This window comes from Cercospora kikuchii (assembly GCF_019650295.1).
Source record: "Cercospora kikuchii DNA, contig_00006, whole genome shotgun sequence".
NCBI classification, from domain to species: domain Eukaryota; kingdom Fungi; phylum Ascomycota; class Dothideomycetes; order Mycosphaerellales; family Mycosphaerellaceae; genus Cercospora; species Cercospora kikuchii.
This window is the reverse complement of record NW_025408587.1, coordinates 362,544-379,564: the sequence shown is the minus strand read 5'-3', so window position 1 is coordinate 379,564 and position 17,021 is coordinate 362,544. Positions and strand designations below refer to the sequence as shown.

At 51.3% G+C, this 17,021-nt stretch overlaps 5 protein-coding genes across 5 annotated transcripts; 1 reads left to right on the top strand and 4 right to left on the bottom strand.

Moving 5' to 3' along the window:
- Positions 1–119: 119 nt before the first annotated feature.
- CKM354_000908100 (D-arabinose 1-dehydrogenase (NAD(P)(+)) ARA2) lies at positions 120–1,433 on the bottom strand (the record flags this gene model as incomplete). Its single annotated transcript, XM_044804487.1, has 1 exon — positions 120–1,433. One exon carries the CDS (start codon positions 1,431–1,433, stop codon positions 120–122), a length of 1,314 nt encoding a protein of 437 aa, XP_044660422.1.
- A 1,261-nt stretch (positions 1,434–2,694) lies between these two features.
- On the bottom strand, positions 2,695–3,999 carry CKM354_000908000 (uncharacterized protein; the record flags this gene model as incomplete). The annotated part of the gene is made up of 1 exon (XM_044804486.1): positions 2,695–3,999. The coding sequence occupies one exon, from the start codon at positions 3,997–3,999 to the stop codon at positions 2,695–2,697; it is 1,305 nt and encodes a 434-aa protein (XP_044660421.1).
- A 1,338-nt stretch (positions 4,000–5,337) lies between these two features.
- Positions 5,338–6,840, bottom strand: CKM354_000907900 (uncharacterized protein; the record flags this gene model as incomplete). The annotated part of the gene is made up of 1 exon (XM_044804485.1): positions 5,338–6,840. One exon carries the CDS (start codon positions 6,838–6,840, stop codon positions 5,338–5,340), a length of 1,503 nt encoding a protein of 500 aa, XP_044660420.1.
- Positions 6,841–7,850: 1,010 nt separating this feature from the next.
- Positions 7,851–9,491, top strand: CKM354_000907800 (uncharacterized protein; the record flags this gene model as incomplete). Its single annotated transcript, XM_044804484.1, has 1 exon — positions 7,851–9,491. The coding sequence occupies one exon, from the start codon at positions 7,851–7,853 to the stop codon at positions 9,489–9,491; it is 1,641 nt and encodes a 546-aa protein (XP_044660419.1).
- A 5,318-nt stretch (positions 9,492–14,809) lies between these two features.
- Positions 14,810–16,537, bottom strand: CKM354_000907700 (uncharacterized protein; the record flags this gene model as incomplete). Its single annotated transcript, XM_044804483.1, has 1 exon — positions 14,810–16,537. The coding sequence occupies one exon, from the start codon at positions 16,535–16,537 to the stop codon at positions 14,810–14,812; it is 1,728 nt and encodes a 575-aa protein (XP_044660418.1).
- Between the last annotated feature and the right edge of the window lie 484 nt (positions 16,538–17,021).

Sequence of the window (17,021 nt, the reverse complement as noted above, 5' to 3'; positions counted from 1 at the left end):
GATCGGGGTTTGAAATTTTCAACGCGCCAATCTGCACCAGAAATCATCCCATCGTCAACATCTGCCTCCCATACGAACAAGCGATGACATCGACATGTCTCGCGTCGCAGCAGCTCTCGCTAGCGAAGTGCCAGAGTTGCATCATTAGGGTAGGGTATCTCATCTGGCGGCGGAGATGCAGCAGGGGTGAACGGGGCATCCGCGGCAACTTCGGGCTGCAAAAGTCGTCCATCTTCTTGCTTTCTTGCGCGCTTGTTCACAAAGCCTGCGCCTGGACTGTCCCAGCAAAAGTCCAGATACTCATCCAGATGCTCTTGGATGCCGTCTGCCAAAATCTGCACTGCTCGTCGTCGATTGATGCTCCATTCGTGGTCGCGACTCCATCGCCCTGCAAGACGAGCAGTTTCGGCGCCGTTCTCCAGCCCGTCCAAGATACTACGCCATACGCGCATCGTCTTGTCGAGCTCACTCGCCTTACTGACACCCATGACCGACACTCCCAATCGATTCCCTCCAACCTGCTCATTCGACTCGCGCTGCCACGGCACACCCGAAGCAGGATCACCTCTCGATCCCACCTCCGCCCCAATCTTCAACCAACTCTCCAACGCATACCGAATAGCAACAACCTCCATCCTCTCATCATATCGATCACAAAAATCACTCGCCCTCTTCACCGCCGCCCTCATCCCATCACTCGCCGGATGCCAATCCCCCATGCTCCCAAGCGGCACCCCCTCCCGCCTCAACAACCCCATTCCCAAAGGCGACGCATTCGGCACAACATCCACCCCCGCCTCCCTCAACTCCTTCATCCCCTGCGTAGCCAACAACTGATTCTGCAACGTAAAATTCGCATACGACATCACCGCATCCAACGGCTCTCCCGTCTCCCTCAACACCCGCTTCGCAATCCCACAAAGCACAGGAAGCGGATACCCCGAAATTCCAATAAATTTAATCGTCCCTTCCTCATCTCTTATTCTCCTCAACTCTCTAATCGCCTCCATCGCCTCATCCTCACTCACAAATTCCACATCGTGACAATATACCAAATCCAAATACTCGCTCTTTAGTCGTTTCAAACTCTTTTGTATACTCTGATAAACCCACTCTTTCGAATAATCGAATTCATCGCTCGCGATCCGTCCGACTTTGGTGATGAGGAAGAAGTCTTGACGAGGGAAATTCTCGCGAACGAAGGAGGAGTCGAGTGCGGAGCCGAGAATTTCTTCGGATGGGCCGTAATAGGGTGAGGTGTCGAATGCGCGGATTCCGTATTCGAGTGCTTTGTGGACGAGGCCTGTGGTGTCGAGTTCGTAGGGGTCGGGGTTGTATTGGTAGTTGAAGGTTGCGGTGCCGAAGATGAGTGGGGGGAGGACGTCGGAGAGGCGTTGTTGCCGCTGCGGCGATGAGGTTTGGAGGTTGGCCATTTTTGTGGTCGCGTCCGTCGCGGAGTGGAGGGGTAAAGTTGGGAAGAGAGGAAGGGGGGTCGGGCACTTTCTTGGAGTAAATGTTTATGCGCGCGATCGCGCGGCGTTTTACGCCGTCGCGAGAATGGAGTTGTTCTAGCTCGGTAACTAGAGAGAAACTGGCGTCTCGAACGGTGAGATGATACGCGGTACTTGCGCGCTGCGTGCCAATGGAGGAGACGAGACCAAGCAAGTAAAATCCACCTTCCTCTTTCAAATCGCAACAATGAACCTCAGCGCATGGTCAGAGTGGCCTGACAGAAGAGAAGAAGAAGAGGCACATCAAACATATTCGGCTATCTCAGTCACGCAATACCAGAACAGTGCTCGTTATAGAATGCAAATCCTAAACTCAGCTCCAAGATCAACAACAACAATCTTGAAGTCATCGAAGCCAAAAACGTGCTTGCGCCGGGGTCCAACCAATTCTAAAATCCGAGAGCAAAGAAAATCGTCCGATTCAGCCTCTCCTCATCCTTATCCCCCCGGCCAGGCTGCAAGAGCATTAGTCAGTTCCAGCGTAGCTTGTCTCGTGCTTCGGCAAGATAATACGACCGGTTCTGCCACTTTCGTACGGAAGAGCGAGAGCAGAAAACGTGCTCCTGCTATAGCTCTCGGAAGGAACGAAAGCTCAATATCCGCGTAGCACGTACCGTGCACCTTCTCTACCCACAGGCGCGAACAAGAGAAGATACAGGAATATCGAACCGACGACCCGCTGTCGAAGTTCTTCACTGCTACTCTCTTCTGCAACTCTGCACAAGCTGCAATCTGCACGAGCTGCAACAAATCTGCAGCTGCAACTTCTATGACGAGTCTCCACAGCAAGGATTGACTTGAGAGAAATCTAGATCCGGCTTCCGGGTGTCCACTCCGGCTTTTCTAGCTTTTCTAGAAGGTTGGCAGGCTCAATTTTGATTGGTTAGAGCGGCAATTGCGTGATCTTGAAAGCTTTGGTTCCTTGATAAGATCGGCTAAAGTGGACTTTTATGTGCGTGCTTCGCACTTGCATATGTGCGTTGAGGAGGAGATAGTAGTGGTTGTATGTGTTTATGCGATGTATATATACAGGCGCAGGTAGGATCGAGGAGATAAGATAGGAGAAATGGGATTTGATCTTTGTCAAATGCACAATTTCTTGCTTGGCGAAGTGACAAGTTGGCTTCCAATGCCGACGGACAAAACACGAGTTATAAAACTTATTTGAGTTGTTATGCAGCGCCTACATGAAATCGATACCCTCGATTCTTCGCTCCCTCGCAGCCTCTTCCAACTTCCGCTTGACTCTCTCCTGCGTCTCCTCGTCCTCATGGAACCCTGTCGTCAGTTTGTCGACCATTTCCTGTACCGGCATAGCTATCGCGAACAAGTCTGCGAGCTGTTCGCTCTCGGCCATTACGATGTCTCTCAGTCGCGTGATCGACACGGCGTTTCTCGATGCGAACAAAGCCCACCAATTCTCATAGCTCTCCATCTCAGGTCCAAGACGCTTGAACAGAGAGAAGAGGGAAGTGGAGAGATTCCTGTAGTGGTCTTCTGCGCGCGTGACGACTTCGAGAGCCCACTTGGCGGAAAGGCGCATGATGCCGAGCGTATCAGCATAGGACGCATGAGAGGATTTGATCAGTTCGGTTTCAAGCTGTCCGATGCGCCCAAGCAGTTCCTGGATCGCGAGTTTAGTAGCCCCGGCGGAGAAAACAAGATCTTCAAGGTATGGGAGCTGGTGCATGATAAAGTTATCGTAGAGTGACAGGAGTTGGTAGTTGAGTGTCTCATCGGACCGGAAAGGTATGTTGTTATTGAGAAGTTCTGTGAACCAAGTCTTGAAATCAGATTGTGCCGGTAGTGCAGTTCGGAGTTGCTCGATTGAGGAGCTGAAGTCTGCTATGCCATGTACATTCCATATCGAACTTGAATGTCGATATTTAGTGTCTTTGGTGCTGAATTGATCAGCTAGCCGGAATGCTTTTGAGCTGCTCTTCCTCAGTGCGTCGACGTTCGTTCCAGGCAGGTCGCTTTGAACAGCTGGAAGGATGGTGGAAAGGTTCGTCTCGATCATGAAAAGAGGCATGCTGACAAACGCGAGCGAAGGTGAAATCTTGTTCAATTCCAATAGTTCGTAGAATGTGGTCGTCAACGGAGTCTTGCCCACTGGAACGGAAGGTAGAACTGCTGTTGATGGCTTCGTCCAGGCATGATTACAGATTCCAGATCCTTGGGGCAGAATGTCCCTCTGGCAGAGGGACTGCACGCCAAACAAGCTGATTTTGCTGAGAATGACTAGCACCGGTGCTGAGAGCAGGACGAAGCCCACGACACCAAGTGCAAGTTTTAATGCAGGATTAAGCTTCCCCAGGACATTCAAGATGGATCCTCTCCTATTGCGAGGCTGCTGTGAACGATCCGCAAAGCGTATGTGCCTGGATGGATGCGAGCTTTCCCCATGGTCGAAATTTCCATGATCGAACCAGCCGTACGTCTTATACCGCTTTCGTAACTGCTTCTGCTGCGCATACTCCGCCGCCATGTCTTCAGTCGGCTGATTTACCAGGTCCTTTCCGGGTTGCCTGGAACGCATGGAAACAGAGCAACGCCTTGAAAGGTATGGCCATCGAGGTGACTTTGCTCAACTGCGGTCCGTCAGTCCTTTGTTTGTGCCTACCTTTACTCCCATATCCGGACATTGTCTCTGAGCTACGACGACTCAATGCTCTCAATCGGCCCGCTGAATTTCGCGTTACCATACGGCTTCGCAGTCCGTCAATATGTAACTGATGTGAAGTAGGCGTCGTTCAAGTCAGCTCGCTCTTGTGCCCGTTCACGCCGAAGGCAAGTGCTGAAGGATCTCGTGCTGAAAAGGTCTTTCCGCATCCGGCGACTACAACGGCCATGGCAGGAATGCCACAGACGGAATTTGACATTGTACCACCCATCGCATCAGCAGCATGATGTGGAAAGCCTCAGCGCCTCAGCAGTGTCTCGAGAAAGTGCGGCACGCAGCGACAACCGAAATTCTCAAGTTGTGTCGTGTCGCATTGGTCGGGCGAAGAAATTGACGATACGCCCAGTCAGAATTTGACAGTTCCAATTGAAGGCGCAAAGCTTCACCTCACCAGGACTTGGCACAAGCGGCTGCCCCACCAACAAAATGCCGAAAATGCCACAAGCCAAAATGCAAACCTACACAGGCATCAATATCGATACAGGATGATGAAAAAGCTCTGGGGACAGTATCGCACGCATAAGCAGAGCAAGGAATGCGCATCATGTCGCAACACAGATGAAGATCCATACTTATAATCGAAATTTTTTATACCGCACTTTAACTTCACAACTAAGCCTTACGCAGAACTGTGCAAACGACAGACGCAGCTCCTCCGTTGTCGCTGTGTAGAACAGGCCGCAGCATCTCTCGGGAACATGCAAAAAAAAAAAAAGCAATATTCGTTCACTTTTCACCTCCACCACCAAAAAGTTGCAAAAACGATACTGCATTCAAGGGCATTAAACCCAAGGCATTGAGGAGTTTGGACCAGTAGGGGATCGAACCCTAGACCTCACGCAGAACTGGCGACCGATTGGTCATGCAAAGCGTGCGCCTGAACGGTGTTAGGATATGAAACGAGGAATTTTCGATGCGGTGAAACTCACGCTACCACTGTGCTACAAGCCCATTGGTGGACGAATGTAGCTAGACTGATCATGTAGCTTCATCTCCTGCCCCTAAGCGAGCCGCGGAGCGGAGCGGGGCAGGACTTTTTGAGCATGAGAAATAGTGGTCGTTGTGAAGTTCACTCTCATCGCGATCATACTGTAGACTTCATGCCTCATTTCAATTCTTCCATTTCTACACTGGTATATACATCTACAACTTCGGAAAAGCAGTCGGCACCTTTCCACCCATCTCCACAAGCGTACTCTTATTCTGCACCCAATTATCCAACCCTCTCCTCCCATTCTCCACCCCCAAACCACTCAACTTCCAACCTCCCACCGGCATCTCCGCCGGCGATTCACCCCACGTATTAATCCATGTAATACCAGCTTCAATTTGTCCCACAACCTTATGAGCAAGATCAATGTTCTTGCTGAAGACACCAGCTGCGAGACCCATCTTCGTGTTGTTGGCTCGTGAGATGAGATTGGAAAGCCAATCATTTGAAGAGTCATCGTATGGAAGGATACACATGACAGGTCCGAAGATTTCGTCTGTTGTGATGAGCATGTCGTCTGTGCAGTCTGTGAAGACGGTAGGTTTGACCCAGAAGCCATTTGGGGAGGCGTTTTCGGGTTTGCCGAGACCGCCGTAGAGGAGTTTGGCCTTGTCGGATTCGATGCCGTGCTTGATGTATTGGTTGACTTTTTTGTAGTGTGTTTCGCTGACAAGAGGGCCAAAGTTTGTGTTTTCGCTAAAGAGATCGCCTGCTCGGATGTTGCCCATTTGCTCCAGAAGGACCTTTTCGAATTTGCTCTTCATGGATTTGGGAACGAAGACTCTTGTGCCGTTTGTGCAGACTTGACCAGTTGAGAAGAAGTTTGCCATCATGGCGCCGTTGACGGCATCTTCGACGTCTGCGTCTGGGAGAATGATGCAAGGTGACTTGCCTCCGAGCTCCATAGTCACATACTTCATGCCGCCTGAGGCCGAACCAGCGACCTTCATGCCCGTGCTGACCTGTCCAGTGAAGGAGACCTTCTTGATCGCAGGATGGCCGGAAAGCATAGCACCCACGTCACCGGCTCCTTGCACCACATTGAAAACTCCAGGAGGCACACCGGCTTCTGTGTAAATCTCTGCGAGCTGCAAAGCGTGGAGTGGAGTGAACTCCGAAGGCTTGTAGACCATACAGTTTCCCGCTGCCAGACACGGTGCAGATTTCCAGAGGGCGATCTGAATGGGATAGTTCCATGCGCCAATGCCAGCACATACTCCCAAAGGTGCCTTTGTTGTGTAGATCCAAGCATCTGGTCGAAGAGTTGTGGTCTCTCCATTGAGGCCTCCGGAGGCGATCAAATTTGCGTAGTATTCCAGCACATCAGCGCCTGTCACCACATCTACGACGCTCGTCTCTGAAAAAGCCTTTCCGGTATCGTGAGTTTCGATCTTGGCCAGCTCATCATTTCGTTGTCTGAGAAGTGCTACTGCTTTCAGGAGGATACGGGAGCGCTCCATCGGAGACATTGCCGACCATTTTGGGAAGGCGTTTTGCGCAGACTTGATCGCCGCATCGACCGATGCTTTGTCTGCTTTGCAAATGTTCGCTATTGGCTTTCCAGTCGAAGGATCTATTGATTGAAAAGTGTCGCTGGTCGTCCGTCGCTTGCCTCCATAGTAGAGGGACTGTTGCTCGTACTGGATCGACGCCATGGTGTGAGGTTACAGCGGTGCTCCCGGGGATGCTTGGGTTGAGTGTTTTGGCCTCTGCACAGTGAGGGATCGAATGCACAAGAGAAGTGATGCGATACGATTGCTAGCAAGTGAAGATACGACAGATAGCAGACTAGCTCGAATGCAGCAAGGGCTCCCGATCACCTGGAGAGGTGGGACCGGGTTCGCGTTCGTGCAAAAAGCTTGGGTGCAGGAACTAATGCTCGATTGCGCAGATTGCGGGACTAGGCGCTGGCAGAAAAGATTTTTAATGCGAGTGGATGGCGGTTACCGAAGGCTGGACATGAACAGCGAGATGCAGCAGCAGCAGCAGCAGCAGCGGCAGCAGTGTGGCGAGGCTGGGATCCGCGCGGCACAAGAAGGTGAGGTCGGCCATCGACTTTCGGCAAAGCGAGGGGCGGCGGTGAAACTTGTGAGACTCACTCAATCTGGCACGACGACCGCTCAAGCTGAGGTCATGGCCAATGGACAAGACATCTGTGCGGTCAGAAAATCCATGGCACCCTAGACATCTGACGTATACACTGCCCGCTAGCCAGCGTCTCGCCGACTTCCATCCGCAGCCCTCGCACGTTTGGCGCAGGCCGTGGGAAGCGAAGGAAGCCATCCCGAGAGCTCTAGTGCTGCATATCGACCGCGTTGCGAGATGCGTCGCGTGAGTATCCATGATCCCGACGCATCCAGAGGCAGAAGAGGCGCGGCGGGAGAGGCCGCGCGACAACCATAAGACTCGCGGTCAGCGGGTGGAGCCCTCTTGTATCGCTGGGAGAGGGTCGTGAGGATTTTACATTAAAACTACTAGAGCTTGGCCTTTGCCCTCTGCCTCTTTCTTTCTCAGTCTGCACCAGCCTCGCTCCTCCCTCTCTCATTATTCAGTACGTAGTCCACTCGTACGTCTTTCGGGTGTATCGGTCTTTGCTTGAGAACAAAGAATCAGGCTTATCTACATTCCTGCCATACACCGATAAAGCATACAATCGACCATCAATATGAGCGCCAGCGGCACCACCAACGAGCTGAACGCTCAGGATGTCAACAGCTATGACTTTATCATCGTGGGCGGAGGCACGGCGGGCTGTGTCGTCGCTGCGCGTCTGTCCGAGTACCTGCCAAACAAGAAAGTCCTGTTGATCGAGGCCGGCCCTTCGGATTTCATGGATGACCGCGTGCTTCTGCTCAAAGAATGGCTGAAGCTGCTGGGCGGCGAGCTCGACTACGACTACCCAACGACCGAGCAACCACACGGAAACTCTCACATTCGTCACTCCCGCGCCAAGGTTCTGGGAGGCTGCTCCAGCCACAACACCCTGATCAGCTTCCGACCTTTTGAGCACGACTGCCAGCGCTGGGTTGCCCAGGGCTGCAAGGGATGGGACTTCAAGACTTTCACCCGCGTTCTTGACAACCTCAAGAATACTGTGCAGCCAGTGCACGAGAGGCACCGAAACCAGCTGACCAAGGACTGGATTGAGACCGGAGCCAAGGCTTTGAACATCCCCGTTGTTCACGACTACAACAAGGAAATTCGATCGACTGGTGCTCTTCACCCAGGTATTGGTTTCTTGTCTGTCTCATACAACCCAGATGATGGCCGCCGAAGCAGTGCCAGTGTGGCATACATCCACCCTATCCTCCGAGGAGATGAGCGAAGGCCAAACTTGACTGTCCTCACAAATGCCTGGGTCAGCAAAGTCAACGTTCAAGGCACCAAGGTCACCGGTGTGAACGTGACACAGCAAGACGGCAAGAAGCACATTCTCACAGCAAAGTCTGAGACCATCCTCAGTGCAGGCGCAGTCGACACTCCTCGACTTCTCATGCTTTCTGGTCTGGGACCGAAGGACCAACTCAACAACCTCGGAATCAACGTGATCAAGGATCTCCCAGGTGTCGGCGAGAACCTGCTCGACCACCCAGAATCCATCATCATGTGGGAACTCAACAAGGAAGTCGACCACAACATGACCGTCATGGACTCCGACGCAGCCATTTTCCTCCGCCGCGAACGACCAAACGCCGCAGGCAACGATGGCGATATCATCGACATCATGGCCCACTGCTACCAAGTCCCATTCGTCTACAACACCGAACGTCTCGGCTACGACGTTCCAAAGGAAGCCTTCTGCGTCACACCCAACATCCCTCGCCCACGATCCCGCGGAAAGCTTTACCTCACCAGCGCCGACCCATCCGTCAAGCCCGCCCTCGACTTCCGCTACTTCTCCGACCCAGAAGGCTACGACGCCGCCACGATCGTCGAAGGCCTCAAAGCCGCACGTAAAATCGCCGAACAAGCTCCTTTCAAAGACTGGATCAAGCGAGAAATCGCCCCTGGACCTGCGATTCAATCTGATGAGGACTTGTCCGAGTATGGTCGTCGTGTAGCTCACACTGTCTACCACCCTGCTGGAACGACAAAGATGGGTGATGTCAAGACCAACCACATGGCAGTCGTTGATCCAGAACTCAAGATCCGAGGACTCCAGGGCGTGCGTATCGCGGATGCTGGTGTTTTCCCAGAGATGCCATCTATCAACCCTATGCTTACTGTTCTTGCTATCGGTGAGCGTTGTGCGGAGATGATTGCTCAGCAGCATGGTTGGACTGGATTGGAGAGGGCGAGGCTGTAGAGTCACAGACTTCTTCTTCATGAAGAAGAGAAGAGGATAGGAGGAATGCCGGATGTGTGATATGATGATTATGCGAAAGTTTGACAGCCACGGCGTTCTTGTTTGGGATAAGAGGGGGAGAAAGATGTATAAGAGCAATCTTCGTTGTTGCGATACCCCCACAGGTAGTAGGAAACTTTACATAAACAGCGCACCAAATGTTGACTTTCTCACTACCATAGTCGTGTAGATCAACTTGCACGAATTGAAGCATTTGCTAAAGCAGGAGTGGCTTTCTCGATCAGCCGTTTTTCCTATCAGTTCTCGCTCTTCTGGGATGATATCGAGAACGATCGAAGACGGACGTGGAGAGCAAAAAAAGAGAACGAAACAACCGCATCAGCTCGATCGATCCTGGCAAGTCACTGACGGCACATAGGAGGGTTCGATGCTCTCGAGACAGTCAGCATGTTGGCCATTCACAAACGCCATGCCCATTGCCGACGATTTACTGCTTGCGCCAAGTGAGCTGATGCGGTCGTTGGATAGGGTAGAATGCCAATGGTTCATGAAGTCTGTCTAGCTGCTGACGAGCAAGAGGACTTGAGGAATTCGAAGGCACTGGAGAAGTCAGAAATACGAAAGCAAAGCTCAACACAACTAACCGCACATTTTCCTTTCCTACTCTCACGATAGCAATCGAAAGAACTATACATAAAGATGAAACAAAAAAGGCAAAAAGCGACTGGCCGCACCGACTCAATTGACAACACCATCCTGGGTCCACCCAGAGACCTTTGCGCCCTCGTAAGAGGACCAGAGACTGGTATTAATGGCAAATATCATAATGATTCCTTGACGATTTACTGCTTGAGCCAATTCTGCGGGTGCGGTCGTTGTGAAGGGCAGAATGCGGATGGTATATGAGCTTTGGGTGATTTGCTTGCTATTCGGAGACTTTGTGAGATTGGAACCAATTGGAAAGCTTGGGAGGATTATGGACACTGCCGACCTTCGTTGCAGAAGAGCCTTCATAATGGCTGGGTGTCTGAATGAGAGAAGGCTGTCAGGTGTAGGTTGTCCGACAGAACAGCAACGGAAAGTGGCTTTTGCAAAAGCAAAAAGGGTCATTGCTCAAGTCATTCGGTCAGAAATGCTTGTCGAAATGCATCAATAATATCCTTCTCTGGAAGCATTCTCCGGTGGTCTACGTTGAACGCAAAAGAATTTTTTGTCAAAAACAAACCACATCTGCGTTATAGCTCTAGGTGCCGAACGTGTCACACGTTACAGATCAGTTAAATCGACAATCTGCGGACATGGCACGTAGCCCTCCTGAAGCAAGCGTCAGAAACCTGACGACTTACTGCTTGAGCTAAGGGGGCGGATGTGGTCGTTGGATGAAAGCGAATAGGGGCGAATAACAAGGCTGGCGTCACCAGCGATCCGAGCACGGGGAAAAAGAACGAACGAACAACCAAAGTCTCACGAAACACTGTACGATCAGTTTCGAGCAAGAGGATCAATCAAAGAGACGTAAGCGTCGGAAGTGATAAGGCAATGTAAAGTGCAAAAAGAAGCAAAAACAAACCACATCTGCGTTATGAGCTCTGGCCCAACGATTGGAGAGGTCCAATCATAATCGATTCAACTCTGCTTCGTTCGGCCATATATAGCATGCATCAAGAAGTTGACGACTTACTGCTTGAGCTAAAGGGGCGGATGTGATTGTTGAACGACAGCGATAGGTAAGTGAATATGAAGACTAGAACGAGAAGCTCAGGTGAGCCAAAAGAGCGAGGAGAGAAGGGATTTAAGGGAGGAAAGGGGGATACTAGAGGCAAAAGAAGCAAAAGCAAATCACATCTGCACTTTAGCTCTGCGATCATGGATCTGTTGGCAGTTCAGAATACAGATATCCTGAACCTCTGCCAATAACCAGCCTGAACACGCAAGCGTCACAATGCTGACGACTTACTGCTTGAGCTAAAGGGGCAGATGTGGCTGTTGAGATAATCGTGATAGGTGAATGAATATGAAGGCTGGAATGCCTAGGCTGAGGTGAGCAAAAAGAATGAGGGAGAAAAGGCATCGCTTATGGGCGAAACGAGAATTTCGGAGGCAAAAGGGCAAAAACAAATCACATCTGAACTCGACGTTGCGAGGTAACCGGATGTAGGAGGGATGCAAGTTTGCTTCCGAGCCGAAATCCTTTTACTGTCGACGTTGACAAGCGCTAGAAGACTTGACGACTTACTGTTTAAGCCAAGAATGCAAATGTGATCGTTGAAGGACCAGCAACAGACACCCGATTATAAAGCCTGCAGTGTAAGAGGAGACTTTCGATCAAAAAGGGGCAGAGTGAGGGACGAGATTAGAGAGGTGGAGTCCTTGGATTCAAAAAGTAACGAAGCAAAACGAATCATATCTATACTGCAAGCCCGGATTGCCCTCTTCCATCGAAGCACCGATTGTACTTCGTAGTGAAGATGCATATGCCGGCCTTACTAGCAAGCATCGATAAGCATTGATTGACGACTTACTGCTTGAGCTAACAGTGCAGGTATGATTGTTAAAGCGATATGTAGATAACTCGTACATCAATGCTGCAGGCCCTAGCAGGTTTGCAGTAAGAGGGTCCCTGCACAGAACCGAGGAAGTGAATGCCTAGATGCAAAAAGACACGAAGCAAAACAAACTACACCTGCACTTTGACACTATCGAAGCCTTCAGTTGGCACACGGATATTAGTTTCCGTTCGAGCCCGATCGACTCCACAGCTATTTAACAAGCGTAAGCGGCAACCTAACGACTTAATGCTTGCGTCAAGGAGGCAGATGTGATCGTTAGAAAGACTTTTGGGACAACTCGGATATAAATGTTACAAATCTAGGCAAGAAGTAGGGCAAAAGGTGACGAGAGTGAACTTCAAAAGAAAGCAGGGGACCGTCGGACACAACAAGGAGGCAAAACGAAGCATAACAAACCACGTCTGCCCTCCTGTCTCTATAGAGAATACGTTCAACCTGCCAATGCTAATTAGCATCGGGGCCGGGTTATGCTATAGCTACATAAGCAAGCGTCAGAGACATTAGCTGACGACTTATTGCTTAAGCCAAGAAGGCAGATATGACTGTTAAGAATCCCACGAAACAACTCATATATCATAATAGCCCAAGCCAGGCTACAGGAAGGAAGTGAGCACAAGAGACACGTGAAGTAAAAGGAGCGACTTACACCATCGCAAAAATCAACGGCGAAGACGCAAAGAGTTGAGCAAAAGTACCAAGAAAAAAAAAACACAAATCAAACCTGCACCGAAGCAGAGGTATAATCTGTGACTTTGACAAGTTTAGCATACTGCACTTGTCTCAGATCACAAATAACCAGCCGTTTGATCAACAAGCGTCAGCATTCTCCTAGCGACTTACTGCTTGTGCTAATGGTGCAGGTATAACCGTTGAAGGCGCCTTTAAGGCAACCCGTATATTAACTCTGCAGGGAAGCAGCAAGAGTAACACGAGGCAGGAGGAGCAAAAGGAGCACAGCATACCGTCGAAGGGAATCAAAGACGATCCGCAAAAAGAACAAGAAGGAGAGCAAAACAAAGCACACCCACACGATTGATAGGCAACTTCTCTGATTTGGACAAATACTGTTATCGACTTGATCAGGGGCAACTGGAACGGCCATCTCGACAAGCGCCAGCAGTCTTCTGACGACTTACTGCATCGGCCAATCGTGCAGATGTGACCGTTAAGAAAGACTCTGAGTCGATCCATATATAATCGTAGCATAGCCTTGGGCAGCAAGAACAAAAGGAGCAAAGGCAGCAGGTCACACCTAAGGACAGTAAAGACAATCCGTAAAAGGTCAGAAACGAGAGCAAAAACAAATCACACCCGCATCCGAGCCCCCTGCCAATCTCTCCACATGGAGCGACGAACGCGACTATCGATTCTGACGAACCAATTGAACGAGACAGCCACATTGGCAAGCGTCCGACTCCCCTGACGACTTACTGCCTAGACCAACTATACAGATATGATCGTTGACATCGACGACCACAAAGCCATAGATAAAGTCCGTCCATCAGGCTTTGAGCGCAAAAGGAACAATTGGAGAAAAGAAGATTCCAATCGCTTAGCAAAGAGCTCAATAGAATAAGCAAAAGCAAAAACAAATCACATCCACAAACCCAGCTAGTGGCTACCTTGTTCCAGGAAATTGACGGATGCGATTATCGATTCCGACGAACTACTAGCACGAGACAGTCATATCAACAAGCGTCAGAATTTCCCTGACGACTTACTGCCTAGACCAACTATGCAGATGTGATCGTTAGCATCAACAATAACAAACCTGTATACAACACCCACCAATTCGTCGTCCAAGTACAAAACCAAGAGAGGAGGGAGACTGAAAGCCTGCAGAGGAAGAAGGGCAACATGAAGGACAAAAGAGAAGCAGAGATCGCAAAAGCAAAACAAATCACACCTACACCAAAGCCAGAGGTCCTATGCGATTTTGATATGAGTCCACCATCGACTCAATCGAATTAACTAGAACGCCCGAGTAACCAAGCGTCAGCAGCAACCTGACGACTTACTGCTTGTGCTAAGGAGGTAGATGTGACTGTTGAAGAGACGAACATATGAGAGATATATGAACGCTGGTCAGGGGTCAGCAGTCTGATATGAGCGAAGCGAACGCGAAATCGGAAGGTCAAGACGTTCGAATGTACAGCAAGTGAAATCCATCGCACCGGAGAAACCCATTGCAGCCACATTGAACCTGTTAATGCCATTGGATTCTGCTGTTGAGCCGTGGCGTCAGCAACCTGAACGTGAACCTTGTCGCAATCCTGAAGTAAAGATGTGCAAGCAAAAAGAGATATCTTTCGTTGTCATATACTTTCACACATTCACACACAAGAATAATCTCTCTCTTCCTACAGGTACAAAGAACATGAACGCTCTCACGCTGTTTCTTCAATTCTCTCTTCTCCCTCCCCAGAAGCTGTTGGACTCATCTCTGGACACTCTTTCTCTTTTCTCTTTTTTATGCCTGTTCTCTCGAAAGCGGTTTGCTCGCTCAAATCCGGACCACACACATATTACAGAACCTTTCCGCTCGCCTTCCGTACCTTTTGTTAACACATCATCCGCCGTTGCCGTGGCCGTTGACGTCGCCGCAGCTCGCCGCCCAAACCCGTTGATTGCGCCGGTCGCTAAGAGAATTGTTTCCCGATTGTTTCGATGGAAGAAAATTGTGAGCCTAGCCTAGCCATGAGGCAAGTGATGTGTCGTTTGCAGAAAGGGAAACGTCGTATATCTTCCTCACTCCGTCAAGCACTCATACAGATAAATGCAGCCAAACACCAAAAATGCAATCGCGCCTCCGATGGTGACGACTCTCATGGAAACTCGTCCCGCAAGAGCTCGCCCGCCGATAACAGCAACGCCAGTGCAGCATGCGTGTCCAGCAATAGCGCCCAGCGTCACGAGCCAGTAGTCCTGTCCAGCAGCCATGGCAATCGTGGCGATCTGACTCCTGTCACCCCACTCGCCGAGGAAAGTCATGATGAATGTTTGAACCCACGCAGGACTCAGGACTAGGCTGAGCAAATTTTCGAGACCTGCACCGCCGCCACGCCTGCTGGGAGGAGAAGGACTTCTTGATAGAGGAGGTGAGAGCTCGCCTTTGCCTCTCCCTCGTCCGGCTTCAATTTCATATGCGGACAGGCTGTGATCACTCTTACTGTTGCCCCTCTTCCGCATGCTATGCTCCTTCTCTTCCAGTTCCGCCTCCACTTCGCGCAGCTCTTCTCCAATGCCCGCATCCTTGGGCATCTCAAGCCCTTCTTTCAAGCTCTTTGCGCCGAACACGAAAAACAAGATGGCTGCGGCGAAAGTGGTGAACTTCTTCGGGAGTAGTGTTGGGAAGGCGTGGCCGAGGACAGCGGAGAGGACGGTCATGGCGATCAGAGCGGAGATTGCGGCGCTAAAGACAAGCAACCGGGCGTGACGCATGGCCATGAGGGCGGCGACGAGGAAAGTTTTGTCGCCAATTTCGGAGAAGATGATCATGGTGAAGGAGAGACCGAAAGAGTGGAACCATTCGTGCCATTCCATGTCTTGAGTGGACTTGGAGATGGGTGTGGATGATGAAGGGGTGGAGCTGCCGCTGCCGCTGTTGCTGTTGGCCTTGGGCGGTTTCAGGTTGGTCTTGCCTTCGGTCTCTGGCATGGTGTCGACGAGCCATTTGTCCCTGCCGCCTCCTGCGTTCACTGGAGGACCAAAGTCGTCACTTGTGCCCGTAGTAGGCACTTTTGCATCAGGATGAGGGATGTTGTGAGGCTTGGGTGGAAGGTTCGCAGGCTTCTCCAGTCCGTATCCTGAGTCACCATAGTCGCCTCCCTTCTTCGACCCTGCCACCTTCTCTCCAGTGATAGCATCGACTGCCTCTCCAGATGGACGTTTCTCTGCATCGGCGCTTTCAATATGCTTTTCCTCGCTATGTGGAAGTGGAGGTGCCTTTTGTGGCATCTGAGGTGTTTTCTGCTCGGCCACAACTCCCTCCTTCTCCATGCGATCCTTTGTCTTCTCGCTGATGCCGCCTTCGGTCCCTGTCGTTCCCTTCTTCGGCGGTGTTCGCGTATCATCGTTCATGACTCCATCGTTCTTCTCAGGAATGTCCTGGCCACCAAAGTTGCTGAGCGAAGTGGGCTTTGGCTTGGGGCCAACGGCAGCGTCGCCCTTTGCCTTCTTCGAGCCATCTTCGGCAGGCCGATCCACAAAGGGCCCTGCGTGTGGCTTGCCGTCCAGTCCATCTACAGGCGCATCCTCTGTGCCCTTGTATATCCGGGTAGATTTGGCATTGGGCGGATTCGCAGCAGCAGCATCGCCGGCAGCCTTTCGTATAGAGTCTGCACCTTTTATGCGGTTGAGAGACAGGATCTCCTCGTTGGAGAGGACCTCGGTGCCCTCTTTTGCAGCGGCATTTTGGGCTGCAGCCAATGACGGCGCAAGCAATAGTAACAATGGCGACGCTCGCCGGAGCCGCATTGTGATGAATATGTAAAGGAGATGTAGAAGAGAAAGGTCGTTAGGAGGAAGGAGTCCTCAGGACGCAACCAGCAGTGCCCAAGGAGAGATGCAGCAGACTCGGTAGTGCCCGTGGCACGTCTCGCTGACGTGGGCAAGTCGGAGGAGAGTGGTCGGGAGCCGCGGGCGAGGAGGAATGGAAGCGCGCAGTGGGCGGCGGTGGTGGTACAGAGAGCGGAGGACACACGACAAAAGATGGACAACTGGGCGGTGGTCGAGACGTTTGAGAAAGAGAGGTCGCAGCAGCTGCGGCAGGCATGTGTCTGTTCATCCACGACCATGTCACTCACCCGCCCGCGTTCAGGGGATCGCGCATCCTGCTTGGCACTTCCGCCGCCTCATCCGTCTCGCGCAACGTCTACAAGATTGCCAATACGGGAGGATGCGCGAGTTCCAATGCCATGCCATGCCTCGGCTCGGTCCTACTGAGCCCCGCGGAGGAGTG